Source organism: Sycon ciliatum, chromosome 1 (genome assembly GCF_964019385.1).
Source record: "Sycon ciliatum chromosome 1, ocSycCili1.1, whole genome shotgun sequence".
NCBI lineage: Eukaryota > Metazoa > Porifera > Calcarea > Leucosolenida > Sycettidae > Sycon > Sycon ciliatum.
In genome coordinates, this window is record NC_088643.1 from 5,293,380 (window position 1) to 5,318,900 (window position 25,521).

Below are 25,521 nucleotides of genomic sequence, written 5' to 3' on the forward strand. Positions count from 1 at the left end.
TGTGTCCATTAAACTTAGATAGGTTGCATACTAGCGTGATGGCCCTAGATAGGTGCACTAACACAAGTACTAGAAGTATATGTACTCTGAGCCTTGCCTACCTTTCTGGTCATCTCTGCCATGGTCGAGTCCATACTGTCACTAGACATGCCGGACACTGGACGACGTAACTTCACTCGAATGCTGTCCAATCGCTGAAGAGAACATTAATGAAAGCAGGGAGACCGTCAGTCTTTTAACTGCTCAATTGCTGACAATGCATACGCCCCTATCGTACACCCACAAGATACACCCACATCATACAGCTACACTGCCACTTGATGCCCTACACACCAGCCCAGCCCGGCACAGTACAGCCGCAGTACAGCCCAGCCCGGCACAGTACAGCCGCAGTACAGCCCAGCCCGGCACAGTACAGCCGCAGTACAGCCCAGCCCGGCACAGCAGCAGCAACCAGATCACACATGTAGCACATCACTAGTGAAAGTAAGCAACTACTTCAGTACATCAGTACATTGCACCTACCTCCAACACGGAATCACGTCGTTGTGTGTAGGCACTGATGTTCTCGTTGATCTCGACTACGCAGAACTTGAAATGGTCAAACACTGACGAGCTAAGTAACTGCACAGCAAAATATCAACACAGGAACAAGATGAAAGATGGCTTAGGTTCTGCGAAAGCCTGATGTCAAAAATCAACTTCTACATTCTTTAACCCTAGGACGGCCACCACTTTCAGTACTCCTAGAACGGCCAAACGGTGTCATTTGACACCTGCATACATTTCCATGTCTAAGATCTATGATATAGGTTATTATAGTTTTTGTTTTCAGTGCTGGCTATCACTAGCGGCATTTATGATGTACACAACACATTAGGATTCACCCAGACACAATTTTTGGCTATATGCAACTAAAGTACAGTGTCCGCGTAACGGCAATTGCGAAGGATGAACTCAATTACTGGCAAAACTTCAATTACTTGCAAAGTAATTTCGTATAATCACATAGTTACAATAACAAGCAATGTGTCAACGTCACTTGGCACATGAGGAACTGCTTTTTGGGAATATGTGCTTTAGCATAATCGGATTACTCGACCGTCACGATGAATGACACACAGTAACAAGTAAAAACATGGACTGACTATGAGCAACATGTTTGCACCAAGCTGACACATATGCTGCTAGACATGGCCGCAAGATTAGGCTAGTAACGACTGCATTTTAGACTCTTTCAAAGAGGTGTACCCTTCTCTTCTCCTTGGCTGCCACTTAGCAACCAGATGTTATGACTATCTACAAGCTTATTGACCAGTGCAGGAATTAGCGTTTTCTGGATGTGCATGAACTAGCAAAGTTCTGGGATATTGTGAAGGCGTTGATGCCTGTTACATCTATTCATTTATGTAACAGGCTTGCAGGGGTACCTCTTCTGGAATAGTCTTTGTTGAGTAGATCCACCACATTCGATCAAAGACATATCTCGTCTTTGCTAGAATTGGAAGATGTGGGGCTTCCTACTCTCACCATGTAAAACATATGGCTCTAGGTGGTCTACACTAGGCGGACCATTGTTAATTCTTGCTACTTCTTCCTTCTACGTCTACCATCTTTGCATCCTACAATGTTATCTTGAAAAACGAAACGCAATCCGCGATTATTGGCAATGAAGTTAGATGGTAGTTCACTTTGATTTACCAAAGTGGTTCATACTGCAACTCTTTCTTCTCCATCAGTTTCCTGACCAATAATGCACTGATGATGAAGTTATCAGTTATTACTTAGCGATCACCTTCTGCAGCATCCGGGGCCAATGAAAAGAGACGCCATCCCAGCGGCTGCCTACCCGTTTAGCCTGAAGTGGGGGAGGAAGCTGTTTGGTTCAAGAGCCTTATTAGCTCGTCAAGAAATTAGAAAAGATTAGCTACACAGGACCATCATTGCGATAATGCGGTGTACCATCTCCAGTTTGCAGAGTTGCGATTCCTCTTCCTCAACACTATCCATAGCGGGGTCTCCACCACTCCTGCAACTGTTTCTGACAATCCCTTGTCTGGACTATCCCGCAATCCTTGTCCGCTCTCTGGAGGCTCGTAAACCTCAATACATTCTGAATCCACAGGTACTCAGGTGTTGTGACCGTACGATTCGCCCTCATATGACAGAACAGATCCACCACTGCCAATGGTCACTACACTTGAACATCTATCAAATGAAGATAAAGTGGGCAATTTCGCTTTCATGGTCATCAGATTCATGCATGGTAATAGGCTACATCCATTCTAGTATTTCCTTGGCCGTCAGACCGCGATGGCTCCTCTGGGGCAATTTGCAGGAAAATGAAAGGGAATGAGCAGTATAATAGCTATAAAGAGAACAAATTCTGCTGTCATCGCCACACTACAACAAAGTCATGAAGGTTTACCAAAATCGATTTTCTTGTCACAATCATCAGTGGAAAGCCGTGACTGAAGAACTCTTTCTATTGCTCATGAGTGATATGCACGGGCTTTGTGCACCCGCTTCTGGATGGAAGTAGGGCACACTCCATTTTCCTTACAGCGTTTCAAGAAGATAATATTATGTGAAACGTTTCTAGCCACGTAGCGTACTTCCATCCAGAAGCGGGTGCACAAAGCCCGTGCATATCACTCATTAGCAATAGAAAGAGTTCTTCAGTCACGGCTTTCCACTGATGATTGTGACAAGAAAATCGATTTTGGTAAACCTTCATGACTTTGTTGTAGTGTGGCGATGACAGCAGAATTTGTTCTCTTTATAGCTATTATAAAATTGTTGTCTCCGCGTCGATTATTTAATGAGCAGTATCAAAGACATTAGCTCAAGAGTGTTTGTGTAATCTGTGCACTAATGTTTACCCGCGCCAAATTCGCGATTCTCGCTCGACGGTTGTATGTGATCATATATTCCGTCCTGTATTCGGCAATTTTCCTGCTCATGCACCTTTCTTTTGTCTGGTTGGCATACGAGCAACTCAATATGGCGGACTCCTTCGATATATGTTCATATTGTTTCCATCTAGCTGCAGTAATGGCTTTTTTAGTGCAGGTGTCAAATGACACTGGTTGGCCGTTCTAGGTATACGTACTCGCCATTATGGTACCTCATCAATAAGAAATCAAAGGTTTATGGCAAACGAAAGAGGAAGCAAAACTAGGAATAGTCACAAGATTTGAGCGTATTCTGATTAGCCATATTTCGGTAATTCCAAAAGTTTGACTCGCGTGGTGTCAAATGACACCGTTGGCTGTTCCAGGTAACTCCATAACAACTTGTGATCAATGCCTTCCACTCCCTTAGTTTTTTCGCACCATCAGTACACGTCTTTCCCACCATCGATACACATCTCTCCCACCATCAATATACGTCCTTCGCACCATCAACACACGTCTTTTCACATCATCAATACACGTCTTTCGTGCACGGCATGACTCGACAATGCATGTCCACAGTACCGAGTAGATATGGGGACAATAGCACACGCGTAGTATGATCTGATTGTGGTAGGGATGCTCCTGTGGACTGTGTGGAGCTGTGCTGCGTATTACTCACCAAGTCCGTGTCTACGTAGATGAAAGGGCACATGACCTCACTCTGCATCACGTCCACAAAGCGCACTGAAATCATTCACCGGTCAAGGATTATCATGGACGGCATGAAAGAGACAACCAACACCAGTATTCCAAAACAGCCACTACAGCCATTACAACCACTACAACTATTACAAGCAAACCTAGGCGGCAGGTAACTAAGGTTGTTATCAAGATAGACATCTTGAGTCACAATGTAATGTGAAAAGAAGACACACTGGTGACCAGTATGTCATAGAAATTGTAACACCCAAACAACACACACACGCGCACGCACACACACACACACACACACACACACACAAACATGCATGCACATACACATGCATGCACACACACAGCTGTACTGCAGTGAAGCAGTGAGGACCAGAAGAGGATACGGAACACAGAGGTAATCTCAGATGATGGGTCAGCGACGACTTGACATGCATCACGTGTCAGCTTGCCCAGCCGTCGCCGGTATGCCTGTTCACACACGAACACGCCAAGCAGAAAACATAACAGATATGCTCATCGGTGAAGTAAAACCCTGTCTGATACAGTGCAGTGTGCTGCGTAAAGCAATTCCACACAGAAATGCAGGCATAGCTGCCATAGATATTATGCTCACAAGAAACATCAAGCAACAGAATTCGATTTTATATATACCGTAAAGTCCGGAGCAAACGCCCACCCCATTTTTGCAAGATCTGCTGGCCTGTACACACTGACCCCATGCACTGTCACCCCTACTGTACGAAAGTGCATCTCACACCGTAGCGGGAAGAGCACTTTGCTACGGTAAACTATGTCCACTTTCCTGGTTTCAAAATCTCTTTGTGCACTAGCGCTATAGCCACGAGCTAGCTAGCTCGTAGTGATTTTATAATGATGGTTGTTTTATTTCGCAAATCCGAACGGGTTTTCTTCCGAATACCAAGGTACCGAAGAACAGAGTATTGAAGGAACCAAATACACTTCTGACGGTGTTTCAAGCCATCATTTCGAGATCACACAGCGCCCAAAGGCAAATGTTTTTCTTGGGCACTTCGGAGTTTTCAACAAGTTAGCAGCGACGTTGTAGGTGTAGCTTCTGTTACATACCCTGTTCGACTTGCAACTGCAATATTGGGACCAGTCAAGCCGTTGACTGACGCTTGTTGTTGTTGTTGTTGTGTTTATTTTAATTCGCAAACCAAACGGGCAGATCTGCCCAATGAAAAGGTGGCGAATGCAGATAGAAAGCAGTAATAAATGAAATTGGGGACTGATGTAATTAGGATAGAGGTGGAGAAAATGAGAGACCAATTATTGTTCCTGACAGCGCGACATTGTGGCACTGCACAAATTTATGCTGCATTACTCGTACCACATGGAGAACGAACTACCACATTTATTGAATGAAAGGAAATCTCGACAGAAGTTATTTCTTTGCAGGAAGATAATGACAATCGCTTTTGCACAGCCTCCTAGTAGGACATAGGCAGTTTGTAGGCATTACAGTCGTTCTCGTACGCATTCGACCTTCATGCCAGGTGTTTACAATTATATTGACCTGAAAAAGACGAAAATAGTATGGACCCGCTGGGGTGGGCGTTTGCTGCGAAGTGGGCGTTTGCTCCGGACTTTACGGTAATAATGAAAAAGAAAAGAGTTAAGACAGTGTTCCGCCCCCAAGAGCCAACATTAGAACACCACTGTACAGTGCATACACACACACACACACACACACACACACACACACACACACACACACACACACACACACACACACACACACACACACACACACACACACACACACACACACACACACACACACACACACACACACACACACACACACACACACACACACACACACACACACACACACACACACACACACACACAAACACACACACACACACAAACACACACACATACACACACAACCATCCACCTGCCCACCCACACCCCTACCCATCCACCCACATCACCACGAATGTGCTTTACCTTGAGCAGTCGAGTGAAGATGAACACGCTGTTCACAGCTGCGGCGGCGGTGGTGTCCGAAATCACCGTCGACACGTGCGCACGCCACACTTCGTCCACCTGTTCACCCAACAGCACATCCATAACAAAGCGCAGCCAAACAGGGACAGTTACAAAACATAACCTCAAAACACAATTCACAGCTCACAAGGTTGCCATGATCAAGATAAAAGAAAACGACCACTGACACACAACACAATGCAATAAATACACAACAGGTATCAATGCTTCCTAAGAACTCGCAAACACCAATATCAATGCTATTTAAAAAGAAAGAGCGAAGCGCCCGAAAAATACAAGCAATCTCAGTCGAGAGTAGAGAGCACCATCTCACCCACACTACACCATACCCATTGTGAAAGGGCGAATATATGTACAGCCGTCTGTGGAACAGTACCACAGACTGCCAGGCAAGGGACATGGCATCTAACCAGAGTAGCAGCAAGTAGTGCAAACCAAGCTCACCTCATCGGCAGGTATACAGATGAACTCGGAGCAGAGAGGCGATACGAGATCTCGGCCGCTGGTCGGGTGATTCGTGGCCAGCGTGAAGCTACTCTCACCGAAGCTCTTGACCGGCGGCGGTGGCATCTCGGCATCGAGACTGCTCGCCGATTGTACTCGCATGCTACTGCTGAGCTGCTGCCGCCGTCGTCCATTGTCCTCACCGCATTCGTCATAACTGTCAATGTCCGCGTCTGCACCGTGATCAACATCACCACCAGCAGCAGCAGCTGGAATCATCATTGGCGCGTCAGCATCGCCAACAACGTCCTGGCCATCTTCTTCGTCTAGTGACGTAACTGTATGAACGGAATCTATGGCCATCGGGTGCGGGGAGCTCTCCGAACTGGTTTTGGTAGGAGATGACTCGTCCTGTTGGTTATCGGCCGATACCTCGGAGATCTCCGGCGAGTTGATGGAGGACTTGCTGCCGGTGGAATCGCGATGCTTACACAGGACACTGCTACTGCTCAAGCTGACGATGGCCGGAGAGGAGACGCTCGGGGTAAGGCCAGAGCTGGCCGAGTAGAGAGATGGCGAGCAGGCGCCGCTGCCTCTGTCTCTACGCGCTAATCCTCGGACACTGCCGCCCTTGCCTGTAACACGTCTACTGCGAGACAGCGCAGCACCCACAGAGCCAGCTCTAGAAGGTGTAGCCGCTGTGGCGCGCGCAGCGAAAACAGCTTCAGATATGGAACTGGGCGACGACGCCGTAGCTGATCGATCCACACTGGCATCGTCAACAGCAGCAGCAGCAGCAGCTTCGGCAGTGCTGTGCAATGGGCTAGCAACACTGCCACGACTTGGCGGTAGTGACACGCTGGTTGGCGAGAATGGGGAATGACAGGGTGACGTGTACGACAATGCATCAACAGACTTGGCCGGTGACGGCGGCAATGGGACGTTCGCTGGCGAGTACGCTTCACTCTTCAGACGGCTATACGACGCAGATGTCGACGATACCGCCGGCACCGCTTCAGGAACGGAGATCGCGGCGCTCCTGTCCGGTGACGGATGCGTAGAGGAAGCTGCCGACGAGTCGTGAGAAGACGTGAACTGATCCATCGAAGAGCGTCGGTCTTCAGACGAATGGTGATCTCGAGATGGTGCACCGCTGCAGAAATCAGAGTCGGCCAGTGCAGTGATGCCAGATATACCGGTGCTTGTTTGGTCGTGAGCTGACGAAGAGTTCGGAACGCCGTGCTCTCCACAGGTGGTTGGTGATTGGGCACATCTATGGGGCAAAAGAGATTCAAAACAAAACCAGAAGAAAAAAAACATTGAGCATATTCAATAACAACAGCGGTGACCACAACGAAAACAGCAGCAAAGAAAATGACATTGCAACGCCAACACGGCCACCACGAACAGGAACAAGAGCAACATCAGCAGCAACAACACAGATGCACACAAAAACACCCTACTATCAAACCCAGTGGCAATCCACCCTCACATGTTCGAAAACAGAGCCGTTCAGTCACTCGAAAACACGCATCACCAGTAAGAACATACCCAGTGAATGTTCATTGGACATCGGCATTCGAGCAATATCTTTAATAATGTGCCCAAATGTGTTTCCATGGAAACTCTACAGGGTGCGTGTACAATCGCCAATCGCAATACAACATTGTCAACAGCGATATGCACAGAGTACTACAGGGCAGCCTCTCTGGTTCATTCACAAATTGTGCACATCGAATGACCTATATCCGGAATGCTTGTCAGCGATTTGAGGAATATTTGTCAGCAGTGACAATCTAGACACTTCTGACTGCAATAAAAGTGGTAACTACAAAGGGAGTTGTAAAATACAGGTATATAACTACTCCGTGGTGGCGACACACGGCGCATAGCACACAGAGTAGACAGGCACTCGTTAATAAGAATAAAAGTACTCGCTTACCGTTCACCAGTCTCGGCGGTGGTTGAATCACCTAGCGATTCGTCCAGACTGCTGGCAAGATTGTTATGGCGAGGGGTAGAGGAGGCGGTAGCCTCTGGCGATGCCATCATCGCAGAGCTATCTGTTCTATCGGCGTGCGCAGGCGATGAGACTTGAGATGAGGGTTCGGACATTGGCCGGCGATCATCGCGAGGAACACGCGAGCCGTTGCCTAAATCGATCATGCCCCGCGACACGGAGTGCAATGCCAGCTTGCTCTTGCCCAGGGTCACCTCATGGTCGGACGAGGCACGGTTCACCTTGTCCGTCGTCGACACATGGCGCAGTGACAGCTGCGGCACGGCATCACTGCTCTCCGCTCGGCTCAGAGCAGGACGGTCGGTTGGTAAGTCGGACTGCGGAATGCGCACGTTTTCACTGCTCATAGTTGGCTGGATCGCGATATAAAACAGCACAGCACAGCACAGCACATCATTAAAAATAAAAATAAACACTCGTAGTATTCTATACACACCCATTCAGATCAAATTTAACTACAACACTGCTTTCAGCTGTTACTTGCAACTACTTAGTACTTAGTACTGCATATCATTATACATGTATTCATTATTAGGAGCATTCTCAGACTGAGCTTGGTCACTGTATCCCTATGCCCCACCGACGACTCCGCAAACAACAAAACAGTGCTGTCCACAGCTTTTAAAATTTACTGCACTTGTCCATGGAAACACACACACACACACACCGTAGAAGTCACTACGCGGACCATGAATGCTATAGTCGATGTGAACGCAACGGCCAACCAGACATGGACCAACGCAGGAAAACCTTACACTGCATCATGACTACAGTCCATTTCAAAACTCTAGACGCGCAGTGTTTTTGAAATATTTCAAATTTGGCTGGAACTTTTCGAGAATAGTTTTCGGAATATTGCTCAGGTCCGCTCCACAATTACTCTCATATTATAGTTTCTAAACGATTGGATAACAGACGCCCAATTTGGAAAAAATTATGCACCAAGTGATCACAGAGTTTATGTGGTATGGATGCTGGCATAACGGTTTTTGCCTAGGTACGCGTCTATAGTTTTGAAATGGACTGTACACAATATTTCGCACGGCATGGTACAGAAGGCAACTTCCAAGCGCACGGATACATGTATGTCCGCATACACAACTTACCGAAGCTTGCTCAAACTCGGCCAGGCTAGACATGCTCGATGAGAACAGGCTGGGTGTTCTGTACATGGTCATATCACAACACAACAACATAATCAAACCACGCACAATTCACATCTGCCTGACAACAACATCATTCAATGCCTGCAACAGAGACTTTCCGACACGCTTCACACCACGTCGGCAGCAGCAGCAGCATCCTGCACAAAAAATAGACCGAGGCCTTGCAGAAGTTGTGAGTAACTTGACAAGTAGCGGTATGAGTCAGACCTGTGGATTTCTCCCAGTTCTTATCTAACAATTGCAAGACGCCATCAACATTCGTCCCCGAACACGTTGAAATTCATGGCAAATAGAGATGTTCAACAGAATAGCGACACCGACCGGACGCATCCCGTACCTTGTTGATGTGTGGCTCCTGCCAAACGGAGAATCACTGATGTCCTCCAGGGACAGGTGGCGCCGAAGGCTACCCCACGGCTTGCTAACAACACTGACATTGTCCGAATCCTGTGCAAAAGACAACAACGCCATTAAACACATGACATATGCACAGAGATAAGTGACTGCAGAAGTGCATACAGCAGCAACAGATGATAAGGCAAGGATGTAGAATACAGTCAACTTCGCTAATAACGACAATTCGCGAATAACGACAGAATTTCCATGCCCAGAGCAAAGTCCCGTCTAACTGAAATACATATAATGAGACTTCGGGTATAAGGACACTTCGCGAATAAGGACACTGTTCTGATGCCCCGCCGAGTGTCGTTATACGCAAAGTTGACTGTACATGCACATGTACATCTACAATATAGAGAATTCTACACTACAACAGAGACTAATCTACAGCACACAGTCCCTGCCATGCTTGCTTCTCAACACACCACCGAGGACTTTCGAGAACCCCCAGCACCAGCAGCACCAGCAACACCAAGCCGTGCATACGCAATACAAAAAAAACGCACCTTTTTCGCTACACAACTGCCACCCAGCTCAGCTGCATACCCATGTGTATACCAGTGAATTGTCTGCGTTTAGCTACTCAACTAAAGCCATGTACAGACTGTCAGTATTATGAAGGACCTCTATAAACAGCATGGTGATCATGTGCAAGCAGAATAACGCCACTACAACGTACCTCTCCACCTTCCAAATCATCAAGGAAGTCAAACTCCCGCAGTACTCCGTACAATTGCTGTAAGAATGCAAGATAGGAAACAGACAGAAACTGATCAGCTAAGACAAACAGACACATGGAGTCAGATCAGCTCAAAAAATTGAGAGAGAGAGAGAGTGAGTGAGAGAGAGAGAGAGTGAGAGAGAGAGAGAGAGAGAGAGAGAGAGAGAGAGAGAGAGAGAGAGAGAGAGAGAGAGAATGTGTGCAATACACCATACCTGGTCATTATGATCAAGGGACTCAATGTGTTCGAGCAACGAGTGCGAATCTGACGCCATCACATCTTCGCTGGACGAGATATCACCTTGCACATCGTCCGGTGTCAGATCACTGCCAAACACAACCTGCAATGGAACAGGTACATGCACATGCACATACAACATTATTTGACCGGTACAGGTCTGCTCTCGATATAACAACTCTCACTTGTACATAAACCTCGCTAGTACATAAAAAAATCAAATCCCGCGCCGAAACAGCATCACTCCCATACAAATTTTGTTCTACACAACATAATCCTACATAACATAAACCTCGACATAACACACGCTACGGCGGTTCCCGACGTGCGAACTCTCGATACAACATAAATTCACTTGCACGGTACGATCAAGCGGTAGCTGTAGCTAGGCAGTTTAGGCCAGTTTAGTCTTACATAACGTAAACCTCGGCATAACGCACCCTACGGCGCAGTCCCCGACGTGTGCACTCTCGATACAACGTAGATTCACGTGCGCGGTACAATCAAGCTGTAGCCGTAGCTAGCCAGTTTAGTCTTATTGTGCATATATTCTGCGGCATTGATGGTATCTGATGTCGATGGTGGTACAGTGTGTATATGTTTGCACGGTTGAACCCGCCTTGTAATACCCTTCATTTTGAGGTGCATCTTGTATTTTACACACGGTTTTCTACATAACATAACTCTCGATATAACATACTTTTTGCGTGGTCCCAGAGATTACGTTATATGGAGAGTAGACCTGTACTAGATCCACCACTTCATCCAGAACGAACATGCAGTGCAGTGGACACATGAGGAGTAGAGACAACCTCGTCACTGTTGTTAGTTCTAACTGAAAAAAACATCTGCCAAATGTGAAATAATTATACTTCAGAGGGTGTTTCAAAGCCTCATCCATGAATAAAACAAAGAAACACAGAAACAGGACATATAATCCTATCCACTTACCGAAGGGCTAGCAGTTACTGCTGTCTTAGACATACAAGTTCTCAGAACGCACGCCAAGCGATCCCGTACTCGCGACTGCAAACAATGAAAACACAACATACATGTAAGGAAATGAGAACAACATGTGCCAGGCAGGAAGAAGGGAAAGTACGGAAAAATGATACAAAAAAGAAACTCAACCATCTATCGCTGCAGGGTGTAAAGCATCGGGATAAGCAATCCAGAAGCAACGACTAGCACGTTGATTGACTATACCTGACAAAGGTGAGGTTTCTTCCAGCAGCTGCTTGGCTCCTGACGCAGAACGTTCAGTACTGCTTCAGCAGCCACATCTCCATCCGTGGATTTCGCATCACCTCCGGTTGAAGACACGGCGGCGAGGGCAGAGAGTAGTTCTTGTGATGCTTCCCGCTCAGCAGACCAACTAGCACCGGAGGGACTACGAACACGGCCAGCTTTCGTCAGGTCAACCTGCCACACACACACACACAGAAACAGTACAGTGGCACTCTACAACTCAACACCCACCATAGCATATCCGCTGCACTGACTGCTAATCCAATTTAGGCGAACACAGACGTGAGAATCTTCGTGTTCCAAGCTCATTTCCACCAACAGCAGCTCATCAACATCAGCAAAGGCATAAATGGGGAGAGTGTAGGCAAATGAAATTTCAAATAAAATTTCCTTGCACAATGAGAAGCTATGCTAGCGGTGCAAGCCGTCTGCTTTTCTTCAACACATTGGTGAAGAACTGGGGAAAATGAGAATCCAATTATGGTTAGTTCACCAACCTGAACGTCGAGTGTTGGGCCTGGTAGCTCCGATGGGCGGCAGAAAAAGCTCATGTTAGAGGAAGCTGGCTGCGCTATTGTAGCCGATGTCTCCACTGCTATCTGAAGGATTTCACGCAGCTCATTAGAACACTTCAAGCCAACGTTGCCCTGTTCAGTCAAGCACACACACACACACACACACACACACGTACCAACACACGCACACACACACACACACACACACGTACCAACACACACACACGCATGACAGTGGTAAATGAAGGCCTCTTGCACTCAGTGTTCCTATCGGAAAAAGGCTTGAACGGATTGATGAAATACTCAGCTGAAAGTACTAACCTATACCATACATTAGGGAATCTCAAAAAACTAGCACCCATGCATACCTAACGGAGAGAGAGAGAGAGAGAGAGAGAGAGAGAGAGAGAGAGAGAGAGAGAGAGAGAGAGAGAGAGAGAGAGAGAGAGAGAGAGATAGATAGATAGAGAGAGAGAGAGAGAGAGAGAGAGAGAGAGAGAGAGAGAGAGAGAGAGAGAGAGAGAGAGAGAGAGAGAGAGAGAGAGAGAGAGAGAGAGAGAGGAGGAGGGAGAAAGTAAAAGAAGTGGTGCAGAAGAACATGGTGGTACTTCGAAGTACACATACCTGTACAAAGCTGGACACAATGCGTAGAATCTGTTGGTTGAGCGCAACCCGACTCTCCAAGCTCAGGCTACTGTCAGGTGACTGCATATCCATGGAGTGCAATTGGATGAGCTGGCCGATGATTGACACAATGTGAACGGTATACAACTCGTCACAGTGAACCAGCAGCTGAACAACAGAGACAATCAGCAGACACACAACGCACATGGAAACATTACAACACCAGTTACGGAGACAATCAGCAGACACACAGCACACATGCAAACATTACAACACTGGCAACGGAGACTTTCAGCGGATACAAAACACAGTTCAAAACAGTGCAGGACCAATATCAAAGTCCTTTTGCATGCCCAGTGAATTCAAGTCAGTTGAGTGAACAACAAACACTGCAACATGATTAAATTAACATGGAGCAGAACAGGAAAAAACGTGAAGAAAGAGGGAAAAGAGAGGGGCGGATGTATGTATGCTATAAAGTATAAAGACATATTAGATATACAGCTGAGTAGTCATTGGGTACGACAATGACAGCAACGAACTGTCCACCATTCCTGCACAAAAAGTACACCAGCATAGTACGTGACAGCAGGCTGTGTGACACAGAAACAGTGACAGTGCGACCACTACCTACCCCGGTGAGCAGCGGCAGGCACGCTAGAACAAACGAGTGGCATGCCTCTCGCAGGCGCACGCAGATGCTGCGTATCCAGGAAGACACCTGCTTGGTGTAGCGGCCGGTCAGGTACAGCTCAAACAACATACCCAAGTTACGCAGCTGGCTATCTGCCTCGCATTCCTAAACCAGGACAAATGCAACGAAGAAGAAGAAAATACCCAATCAAACGTACACACCTCTTCTTGGAAAGGGAAACTGAAGAGCCAAGTCACCACTCCAGCCTATATAATCAACTAAGTGTCTCTGGCATTGTGATTTCACAGCTTGCAAGTCATGCACAGACACACACGCACACACAAACGAAGTGATTGACTTACATGCACAATCTTGGTTACTGCCGTATAACATATGTCATCTGGGCTATCGAAATGAACACACAGGTATGGCAACAGACTGATGATATTCACAGCCAGACCTGCACACACATGTACATACATACAAACAAACAATGCACAATCAGGAAGGCCACATGGGTTTAGCCCAGCAATCCATGGAATGATGGTGTTATGCATGAAAACTGTTAAAAGAATACTATCTTATTTCTCTTATCTGAACCTCAAAGTTACGAGCACTTCGGTCTACCGGGCACGCTGTTGGTGAGTTTTAGCGGAAATATTACTACTATTTCACCATTTGTGTGGAAACGGTGACACCATATGGCAGATCCTTGGCCCTTCCCTATTGAAAGTATGTAACTCGGAGTTACGGACATTTCAAAGTTATGGACAGTGTCCGGTCCCAGACCACCTGGATAAAAGAGATATGGGTGTATACTGCATAGGCATATGTACATACAAACTCAGTACCAACTTCACTACCACTAACGATAGACGGATAAGCATTGGATACGTGAGTGATGTCTACATCAGTGCATTAAATATTAGCAGGAGCAGCATGCTGCTGTAGAAGCAGCAGCAGCAGCAGCCACAACAACATAGGGCAGAAGTAGCCCCAGCAACAGCACGACCGCTTACCATTCGTCTGCGTCATGTCGACAACCGAGCACCGTGTGTGCTCCGTGAGGCGACTCAACATCTGCACGGATAGCTCAAACGTGTTGGAAGACGTCAGACCCTATGCGCAGGACGGGAAATACAACACAACGAAAACAGATTGGTATAGGATGGGGAGGGCACAGGCACAGGTACCACTAAGATAGACCAGCACCAGCCGGTGTAAAGCCACATCTAGGTACTGTAAAACCGGGAATTTTCCGTATTTCCCAAAATCAACGGTCCGGAAGCGCGAAAATTTCGGTAAACCAGTTTTCCAGATCCAAAAATTCATTTTGCACACTGCGTGGCATGGCTTTTCAAATTTTAGGTCGCGTTTAATTTTAGGTAAAAATTACCAAAGTTACCGAAAATAAATCTCCACTGAAATTTTCCGGTTTGACAGTAGTCAGAATATCCAGAATAAAGAACAATGAAGAACAAAAAAGAACAAGGAAAAGTAATGTGACGTAGTGAACTGGGAGCACTACCACTACGGCACTAGCAAATCAGCACAAACCTTGAGAACAAATGCCTGAATGCCGGGGAAAGATGGCCAGTTGGAATCCAGCAGAGTTGAGATAAGCTGCTCGTGAATAGTTTCATCGCCCAGCGAGACAACATCCATCACCTATTTTCCAAAGATCACAGAAAAACAGAGACACGTCAGCTCCACCGTCGGCCAAATAAACAAAGAAATTGGAACGCACGAGTTAACAGGATGTTGGCAATAGCCAATAATGACACACCAACACCAATGAGCTACCATTGCCACAAAGAGCGAGGAGTTGCTCAAAGTCGATAAAGCACGCAGCACGATATGTTGAGTAAAACCTGTGTTTGCCGGACCCTGTACCAAGCGGAATCCTGTAGTGACCGGACAAATTGCCACGCACCGAAGTGCTATGGATCGAACGTGCGTCCCTGGATCAAGCGGAATCCTCTCATATCAGGACAGTTTCCTCTGCACCTAGGGTGTTCGGTCAGAGGTTTTACCGTACTTCTTCCAGTACGAGTTCAATACAGAAATGTCGCCTCACCTTGCCTAGCAGCTTCAGCCCAAACAAGAATTCGTGTTCGTAGTCGGACTCGAGAAGAGCCACGGAGATCCAGAAGACGCGGCACTGCAGCTGAAGCCGGTCACTACTCGTCGTTGCACGAGTCAAGCTAGGACTGCGCTCACGATACGAGTGGCTAAAGGACAGTGAACACGGATAAACATCACACAATGTGACAGTCAACAGGCGGTAGAGGAATACTGTGTAGTGTGTCCTTACAGTCAAACAATTACTAGTAGCACCAAACACACTCACTAATACTGGAAATGGTGAACCTCCAGCCACAACTCGCACATTCGGGCACGCATCAATGTAGGTGTTGAATAGACAACTCACTTGATCTTGCTGTCTGAAAAAGCATTGACTGAGGCCAAGTTGAAATGTAGCGGAGAGCCTGAAGACCCTCGGCCAACACCAGGTGACAGGAAGCCTGATTTGACCGCGCCCTCACGTTGGTACAGCACTGAAGAGGAAGGCATCATAAAGAAGAACGTGTTAACTGTAGGCAACATAATTATACGAATGTCAATGAGCCAGAGTTTTCTGAACATGGTTGAAAGGCTACTAGCGTACCAACATGCGAGCGAACGTGCGCGCACACACACACACACACACACACACACACACACCTCAGACCTCAGACCTGCCCATCGCGGAAGCGATGATAACGAACAGCTATGTTAGACATAGCAACTTGTGCTGGGATTACACCATTCAACAGCTTGCAAGGCTGATGAATTGACCGCCACAAATTTTTAGCCTGGTATCCACCACACAGCTGATTGAAGTGGCTTTTTTCTGGCCAGTGAATCCCTATTTTTCATTTTTTTCATTTTTTCTCCATTTTTCATTCTTTTTTCTTTTTCGACACACACACCACACCACGTACTCCGGCATACACTGGCTGTTGGTAACCACCCAGGAGAATGAAAGAAGAGCTAGGAGAATGAGAAAGAGAAGAAAGACGTGTGCGACCATAATCGTCGGGAATTGAACCCGCAACCTCTCGCTTGGAAATCGACTGCACACGCACACACACACACACACACGCGCACGCACGCACACACACATGCTGAGTTAGCAGTCTTTCTGAATGGTGTACCACGATCAAATACTCAAAATAGAACAAGGCTATTGAAGAGGGGAGAGGCTTGGAAAGATTCATCTTGAATCTAAAATGTTAGAATCAGAAAGAGAGATTAAAACAACACTATGACACAAATCCCAAAGCATACCTGCATCCGAGCCATGACGACGACGCTCCGGAATACCATCTTGACCACCGTTTGCTCCATCCGTGTCAGGATCGACAGTCAGGTTGAGCGAAGGCGGCAACACAGTCTCTAATCCATTCGCAGCAGCAGCTGCGTTGGATGCTTCGCCGTGAGTCTGCGGACCGAAGCAGTCGGTGTGACGGTAGGCCGAGCGAAGCGACGACAGCTCATCATCGTCACTCAACAGGTCCTTGATGTCGTTATCCACCATGGCTTCAATGGTCAGGTAGATTTCCATAGCATATCCCTGGACAAAGAATGCAGGTAGTTGATAGCAGCAATGACCGGTGAAAAACAGAAAAATATCATTTGACTGCACCTCATGGCATCATATAACACACTTCTGTCCTTTCGAAATAACACCACATGCACAATAGGCATCCGGCAACTACACAAACCCTGAATAGCTGCAGATTTGCTGAATCAACCATGACACACCCTAATACATACCACGAAAACAATGGGTGTCTTTGCTAGTCTTTTCTGCAAGAGCAGGACTCTTTTCAAAAAGGGTGAGCTGAGGATTTTGGCCCGAAGCCCAGAACGGTGTCCTCAAAAAGATGGAAACACCACAAAGATAGACAGACACATGCAACAACTCGCAGACACTGAGTGAGCATACCTGTACGTCGGCACTGGCATCCGCTGCAGAATCGCAAAGCCGCAGCAGAATGCGCACCAGCGAGCTCCAGGACATTGGCAGATGTAACGCTCGGCATAACTAGAAAAAAGAGAGATCACCAGAGACAATGGGCGCTTTCGATTACACGTTTACACAATTCTGGAACTGGTTTTTTTAAATTCTGGAATGGCCAGAATGAGCGGATTCCGGCCTTGTAAACGAACGACTGGAATTCACAATGCATTTTATTCATGTCATGACACAAACAAAATTGATGAATCGTAAAAAGAGATCACGTACACCCTCGCGCGCATGTGGACCCAGCATCGCGCACACGCCGGCCAGGGAGGCTCTTCGCGCACTTGAGTCATGACCAGACCGGTAACACACCGACTGTGCAATTCTGGCGCCAGAATTAGAGAAATTCCGCCCTCTCTTCAGAATTAACGAAATTGGATAAAAACAATTCTAACGACGGAATTTGTCACTTTTTGTGTAATCGAACTGTGCATCAACAATAACTAATTCTAGAATAGGGCTTGAAAGTGATGATGTCAAAAACGGCCAGGGAGTAGTAAGTTGACATCAGATTTGTATTTTGGATCCACTAAGGTGTGACTTTGCTATTGCCTCAGTATGTGGGTGCATAGCAACCCACTCATGTCGTATGCACGTGTGACTTTTACTTCGCCACCAGTTGTCACCCCGCCCCCATTAGCCAAATCAGGCAGTTTCACTGGCTACATCACCTTGCTGTGAGTACGACCGCTTGAAATGTGCTTGGATCCATACAAAAACTGGATCCAAGTGGATCCAGTTTTTGAATTTTTGAAATTGTTGCTATGCTGTGACGTAGCACTTTCAAGCCCTATTGACCAAAATGCGTGTAATCGAAAGCGCCCAATAGATTGTTATTTTCAAGGTACAAACTTTCATGAACTACGTGGAAAGATGAAAAAATAAGAATGTAAATACCAACGAATCACATTCATTACGTCTAAAACGTGTCGGACACGTTGTTCAAGAACCTACAGTGTGTGCTTCTAAGTCACGCAGTGTTATCCCATTTTGTCTCCGAGGAAACTGTTCATGTATCGTTGTGAATTGGCAGTCGCTACACACTGCCAGAGACTACGCACCTGGAATGAGCGACCGGCATAATGACGAGACGAGCAGCAAGTGGCCCAGCGCAACGATTCCTTCGCCCAGCGTTCGGACAAGGCAGGGCCGGGTAGCTCGGAGAGGACCGTCATGACACGCGACAGCAGTGCCTTCAGATGCTCTGCACTCTTGATGGACACCACGCGGGAAGTGATCTCCTCATACGACCATAACGGACGCCGCCTCTCCCTGACATGAACAACCAAAACACAAGACAACAAAAATGCAAAGTCCTTAGATGACGCTCAGGTGAGCAGGGACAACTACCCAAGCAACCATAACAATGTACAAGTAAAAGGAAAGAAGAAAGAGCTGAGCATCAGCCCAGCATGGCCCACTTCCTTCCGATTGGGTTACAGATGGCATGCATGCAACAACAGCAGTGTGAAATTGACAAATTACAAACGACCACCATCCAGAAAAGTTCACATCAATACTTTACATTGCTAGCATGATAACGACCACAATGGCACCAAGATGGAAGTCGTAAAAGGATCCCTCAAGACGATAAGAACACAACAAGGAGCCGTGGCCCTTCTTACCTCAGAGCAATGTACTCCACAAGACTCTTGGCCTTGGTGTGTGCATTGGTGCTGGCGCTGGATGTCGGTCGGCCGTGCGTACGTACCGTGCTGTTGTGTGAACCGCCGCTGCCCGCCGAGTCTTCGTCGTCCGACCGAAGGCCGAGCTGCGTGTCGATACTGAGAATGCTCTGCAGGCCGGCCAAGCTACTCAGGCTGTCCTCGGAGGGACTGCGCAGACCCGAGGACACCATGTAGTGGCCAGCCGAGCACTGGTTGTCATCGCTGGTCAGCACCATCACCAGGTTGGTCAGTAGGCGCTTGCAATGTTCATACACCAGGGGTTTGACATGATCCAAGCCTAGTGGCAACAAAACAACGACCACGGCAACAACAAAAGCAACAACAAATAGCAGCATACAAGCAATAGTCCATGGGCCAAGTCTCAGGAGAGCACGTTTTAGGGGTGTCTGTGCACACACCCGGTATAGCAGGTTTTTATTGGCGAAATCAGTAGATCATAACTCGGTGACAAGTATTTTCCTTGGTGGCACCTTCGCATTTGGTCGGATCTTGCAGGAGAGCAAGCTATTTCTTGCTCCGAGCAATGGCGGAATCCTTCTTCCTCCTGTCAATCCAGCGCGGTTTGCCGGAAATTTTACACTGATTTCGATTGATTTCTTTGCATTCGCCCCGTTCAAGGTACAATCGCAAATCACGTTTTGGTGCCAAGGAGGCTTCTTCGGTCACTCGATGTTTCTTGGTCCTGTTTCATGTCAAATGTTTCTTGATGTCAAGTTGCTATTCTTGTCAACAACTACCATTGCCTTTCCGCTTTTGTGTTCCGACTTCGATTGGCGAGAATATATTATCATGGAGAGTGAGGACCCTGAAGAGCCACCGATTCCGGTGAAATTGCCACCTGAGAATACTCCTGGCTTAGACTGGCAGAGCTGTTTGTGCCACTCTGCATCCTTTCAAAAAAAGGAAGGGCTAACTCCATTCCAAGAGCGTAGTTGGACTACGTTTCATAGTGCTGCGGATGTTCGTCGAGGTGAAGTCTACGACTTTCTAGTACACGAAGGAGCTGCTCAAGACTCCGAGCCTCGTGGTTTCTACCACAGGTCGTGTTACCAGAATTACACAAACAAAAGTAATTTGTCTCGCCTCATGAAAAAAAGAGGGAGGGAGAGCTACAAGGACGTTTCGAAACTAGATGTCGAGCCGGAGGAGGACATGTCTGAGCCTCCCCCCAAGAAGCGACCTACTCGGAAGTCCTTGCCACTTACGGATTTCACGCTGTGCCTTCTTTGCCAACGTACGAAAATGGTGGACAAATACACCCAAGAGAAGACGAGTCGTGTTGAAATGGACACTGGAGTCGAGAGATTGGTGCAGGCTGCAAGAACTCGTGGTGACAAGCGAGTCTCGTTGGCTATCGAGGATGGAGACTTGGATTTTTTTGCTGCTGAAGTTAGATACCACCCTAGTTGCTACAGGACTTACACAAAGAAGTCTACCCTTGAGGCAATAATGCAGGAACGTGATGATCCCGTCGATGAAGCTACTGCAACTGCACTGCAGCAGCTGATGACGTACATGGAGGAAATTGAACATCATGCCATTGTCTCCCTTGCCCAGCTAGCAACGAAATTGATTACATTTCAGGCGGAGCTCGGCAGTGCAAGCAGTGAATTCACCCGTCCTACCCTCAAGCGTCGAATCCTAGCCCATTTTGGTGATCGTGTGGAATTCACCAGGCATCACGCAGCAAATGGAAGCTGTGGTAATTGTTGATGCGATGGCTGCCCTGCAATCTCTTAAACCCACAGGAGCTACCTTTGGTAGCCTTGCAACTCAAGTCATCATGCCATTGTCTCCCTTGCCCAGCTAGCAACGAAATTGATTACATTTCAGGCGGAGCTCGGCAGTGCAAGCAGTGAATTCACCCGTCCTACCCTCAAGCGTCGAATCCTAGCCCATTTTGGTGATCGTGTGGAATTCACCAGGCATCACGCTGCAAATGGAAGCTGTGGTAATTGTTGATGCGATGGCTGCCCTGCAATCTCTTAAACCCACAGGAGCTACCTTTGGTAGCCTTGCAACTCAAGTCATCATGCCATTGTCTCCCTTGCCCAGCTAGCAACGAAATTGATTACATTTCAGGCGGAGCTCGGCAGTGCAAGCAGTGAATTCACCCGTCCTACCCTCAAGCGTCGAATCCTAGCCCATTTTGGTGATCGTGTGGAATTCACCAGGCATCACGCTGCAAATGGAAGCTGTGGTAATTGTTGATGCGATGGCTGCCCTGGAGCTACCTTTGGTAGCCTTGCAACTCAAGTGCTGACATCTCTTCTTGCAAGTGTTCCGGATGGGGGGGCGGGTGGACTTCGTTGGCGACCAGTATCCGTCCGACAGTATCAAGTCACTTGAACGCCAAAAGCGAACCCAGGCATCCTCACAGGTGGTCTGCGTCACAGGCGCCGAGCAGAAGCTCCCTTCGTGGAAGGGGTTCATGTCGGTGTCGGAGAATAAGATCTCCCTCAGTGACTTCCTTGTCCTGTTCTGGAAGACGCCCGAGGTAGCCCAGTTTTTCAAGCAGCGTGCTCTTTATGTTACAGCACGGGCCCAGTGTCAGCGGCTGTCCAGTCCCGACGGAAAATCTGTTGTTTCCGTTGCCGTTCCCGCCCTAGATTCCTGCCAAGAGGAGGCTGACACGCGTATGTTTCTGCATGCAGCCCATGCAGCAACAGAAGGAGCCACTGCTGTTCTAATTAAATCCCTCGACACAGACGTTGCAGTGATTGGCCTTTGGGTTGCCCCACAACTGGCATGCAACCTCCTGCTCCAGACTGGTACAGGGCAACATACCCGGTTGGTCAGCCTGACCCAGGTTTCGCGGTCTTTTGGTCCAGACATTTGCACTGCTCTGCCCGGCTTTCATTCGTTCACCGGGTGTGACTCCGTTAGCTCATTTGGTCGTCGGGGCAAGAAGCTGGCATACAAGCTTCTTACCAGTGGCCACAGTGATGCCATGCAATTGCTCGGCAACTCCCTCACAGTCACCGATGAGCTACAGGCATCATGTCAACAATTTGTGTGCAAACTGTACACAAAGACCACGGTGGCTTTTGTGAACGACATCCGCTACAGCTTGTTCCGTCAGGCATCAAGGACGCTGTACGAAGATTTGCCCCCCACGCAGGACGCACTACGTCAGCACACTCTCTGGAGCAACTTCCAAGCGCACCTGTGGAAGAAGTGCCTGCAAGCTGGGCCAGTTCCACATCCCCGTGGTCACGGTTGGTGTTTGGATGGTAAGCAGCTCTCCATTGTATAGAAGACTCAACCACCTGCACCATCCGCTCTGATGCAGCACGTGCTGGTGCATTGCGGGTGCAAACGGGGATGCAGCTCGGCACGGTGTAAGTGCTACAAGGAGAAGGTGACATGCACGGATGTCTGCACTTGTTCGTCCTCATGTACAAATCGCCCCGACGTTGCCATAGATGGAAACGTGCCGGACGCAGAGTCTGGCAATGAACGCTAGCAGTAAACACTTCAGTCAAACCAGGAACATCCTCATTGCATTTGAGTGCCTTATCCGTCTTCATCACAATATGTCTGCATTGTATGTTCTGGTCAAAGACAAATCTAGAATATAAATGTCGTGTTTATTTATTATTTTATTTATTCAAACTGTTAAACGACGCTTCACGCAGCTTCTATATATCTATATATTCAGCTTAGTTTGAGTACTCTGGCGGAGGTACGTTCGGGCCTGATATAAATTTGGCTTTGGAGAATTTATTCTCCATTGCTTTGGGCTCGGCCTTGTAACTCTGTGCTGCGCTGATGAGGGGACAAACCCCGAAACAGTGACTGTCGGCAGATTGAGTATTCAGCTCAAGGCCATGGTAAAAAATATCTTTGATTCTCAAGTACGCGCGCATCGATTTTTGGCGGCGCACCGACGATTTTTTTTATTTCTATGCATGCATATGCGTGCATGAAAACGGTCAATGCGAAAGGCATGAATCCGGGAGTAGTAAAATACCGGTATTTTTCTACTCCCTGGCCTGAATAATAAAATAATTATAAAAACCTGTGACTTATAGTCTGTTTCAAAAAGATTTACAATCAGGTTTGGGTCTTAAAAAGTATGAAGATAAGGGAAATTTGGACAACAAAGTACATAGAATGGCTTGTTAGGACACGGCAAATTGTTCTGTGAAAGTTTCGGAACAATTGGATCAGTCGTTAAGGAGTTAGAATTTCGGCCAGGTTTCCGGCCTTTTCCCATGGTTTACAATTTGCCCAGGAAGCCAGTATCGATTTTTTATCAAAACCCACGATTTATCCTTTCCTTTTTGGCCTTGTGGTTATGAATGCTGTCTGCTGACCATGAAGTTGTGAGTTCAAATCCCAACCTATCCTCAAGTCAAACTTTTTTCTTCATTGTTTTGGTGGTCAAGCTGGTACGAGACAAAGAAGCCATGCATGATGGCTGTACCAAACGACTTGTTGTTGTTGGAGCTCGCGCTTCCTGCCGAACTGACTGACACTTGACTGGCTCACGCCATGTCAGCATATATCAGCATATATCAGCTGGCAGCACCACCCGGCACCAGGTTTCCAGGGGCCTCACTGTCCCCTCGGCACAGTCAGAAGCCGGCAGATCTCGCCTGGCCTTTCAGGCAGCCTTGGCCTGGAACGCTCTCCCAAGGAGTGTAAGGGAGATCAAGGCTGCCCAGCAATTTAAGCTTGCCTCCATCCCCTACACCTTGCAATGAATGCTCTGTCTGACTTTTCCCGTCCACACACCACGTCATTTACTCTTCTCTGCGTGCTTGTGCGCTTATGAACTCTTTGTGTTCCCTCTGTTGACGCTTCAAAATCGCTCTATTGACACAGCAAAATCGCTCTGTTGACGCTACAAAATTGCTCTGCGTGCTTGTGCGCTTATGAACTCTTTGTGTTCCCTCTGTTGACGCTTCAAAATCGCTCTATTGACACTGCAAAATCGCTCTGTTGACGCTACAAAATTGCTTATCATCTCCCTCCCTCCCTCCCTCCCCCCCCTCTCTCTCTCTCTCTCTCTCTCTCTCTCTCCGCTCTCTCTCTCTCTCTCTCTCTCTCTCTCTCTCTCTCTCCCCGTCGCTCTCTCCCTTTTGAAATTCGCTTCCATAGAATTGGGCACCATTGCCCGTTTGGCCTTGCGAAGCAAAATAAAAATCAACAACAACAACAACAACAACATGTGAACACACCCACAACACTGCAATGGTGTGAGTGAACATGGAAGTCATCGCGCTGTAGCTTTTTGAGATTTATTCTAGTATTTCAAGATCGCCAATTTATTCGAATTTAGCAGTCAACGCCGTCTTCTATCAGCGTTCACAAGCGTCTGCTTTTCTCAAAATGTCGTCGAAGTCACACGGATAGCTTTGCCAAGTCATGGCCATGGGAATGAGTCCGTGTCGATGTCGTTTTCGTCACACGGTGAGTAAATTGCATCGCAGCTCAAATAAACTATTTTGGTCACAAAACGAATTGGGACCCATGCCGCTCGTCAACATTTACAACACTTTCGTTTCGGCATAGTCATGTCCTCTCTGACTCCATTATCGATACGAGGAAGAACTCGTTTGTGTAAACCAGACGACAGACGCACATGACTGTATCAATGTGAGTGAGTTGCCATTTTTCCTGCTTTCGCGCGGAATATTTCTTCGAGTTCACAGTGAGTTTTTCCAGGCAGCGCTCGAGTGCTCATATGGTAAGACGCCAAACTCCGCAGGCGATCGCCAGGATTGCAAATCTTTTTGAAACGGACTGTACAGATGTGTGACCCTATCTTTCGAAATAAAAAAATTGTGGGAATTAAAATAAAAAACCGCTCGCTCGCACCGATTTTCACAGGCTCATGACCTGAGAATCAACTTTATTTTTTACCATGGCCTAATAATATTTATTTATTTATTCAAAGGGATTACCCAAAGGCTCTTGTACTGTGTGTTTGGCCATAAGCAAGTGTGCAGTGGAAACATAGACCATTACTTTTTGTAGCTGCTGGGTGCCTTGGAGGCGTTGTAGCTTCATCAGGAAACACAGGCTGGACTGGCACTGGCAATGTATTATTGTACACTATGGCTGTTGTATACAGTATAATTCTAATAATGGCATAGGAA

General features: G+C 47.3%; 1 protein-coding gene across 1 annotated transcript in view; it reads right to left on the minus strand.

The window, feature by feature from the left end:
* The window catches only part of LOC135811108 (protein furry homolog-like), a 65,416-nt gene that overhangs the window by 6,227 nt on the left and 33,668 nt on the right, over positions 1-25,521 (minus strand). The window contains exons 48-72 of the mRNA XM_065324382.1: positions 19,352-19,691; positions 18,788-18,998; positions 17,649-17,747; positions 16,988-17,273; positions 16,089-16,215; positions 15,735-15,888; positions 15,215-15,325; positions 14,677-14,776; positions 14,020-14,117; positions 13,658-13,822; positions 13,024-13,191; positions 12,382-12,531; positions 11,843-12,058; positions 11,588-11,662; positions 10,614-10,739; positions 10,357-10,413; positions 9,616-9,725; positions 9,219-9,276; positions 8,035-8,465; positions 6,093-7,365; positions 5,589-5,687; positions 3,995-4,079; positions 3,577-3,641; positions 526-624; positions 102-194 (exon numbers count right to left, since the gene is read on the minus strand). Of these exons, the coding sequence (XP_065180454.1) occupies positions 102-194; positions 526-624; positions 3,577-3,641; positions 3,995-4,079; positions 5,589-5,687; positions 6,093-7,365; positions 8,035-8,465; positions 9,219-9,276; positions 9,616-9,725; positions 10,357-10,413; positions 10,614-10,739; positions 11,588-11,662; positions 11,843-12,058; positions 12,382-12,531; positions 13,024-13,191; positions 13,658-13,822; positions 14,020-14,117; positions 14,677-14,776; positions 15,215-15,325; positions 15,735-15,888; positions 16,089-16,215; positions 16,988-17,273; positions 17,649-17,747; positions 18,788-18,998; positions 19,352-19,691 (4,796 nt within the window). The remainder of the gene's footprint in view (positions 1-101; positions 195-525; positions 625-3,576; positions 3,642-3,994; positions 4,080-5,588; positions 5,688-6,092; positions 7,366-8,034; positions 8,466-9,218; positions 9,277-9,615; positions 9,726-10,356; positions 10,414-10,613; positions 10,740-11,587; positions 11,663-11,842; positions 12,059-12,381; positions 12,532-13,023; positions 13,192-13,657; positions 13,823-14,019; positions 14,118-14,676; positions 14,777-15,214; positions 15,326-15,734; positions 15,889-16,088; positions 16,216-16,987; positions 17,274-17,648; positions 17,748-18,787; positions 18,999-19,351; positions 19,692-25,521) is intronic.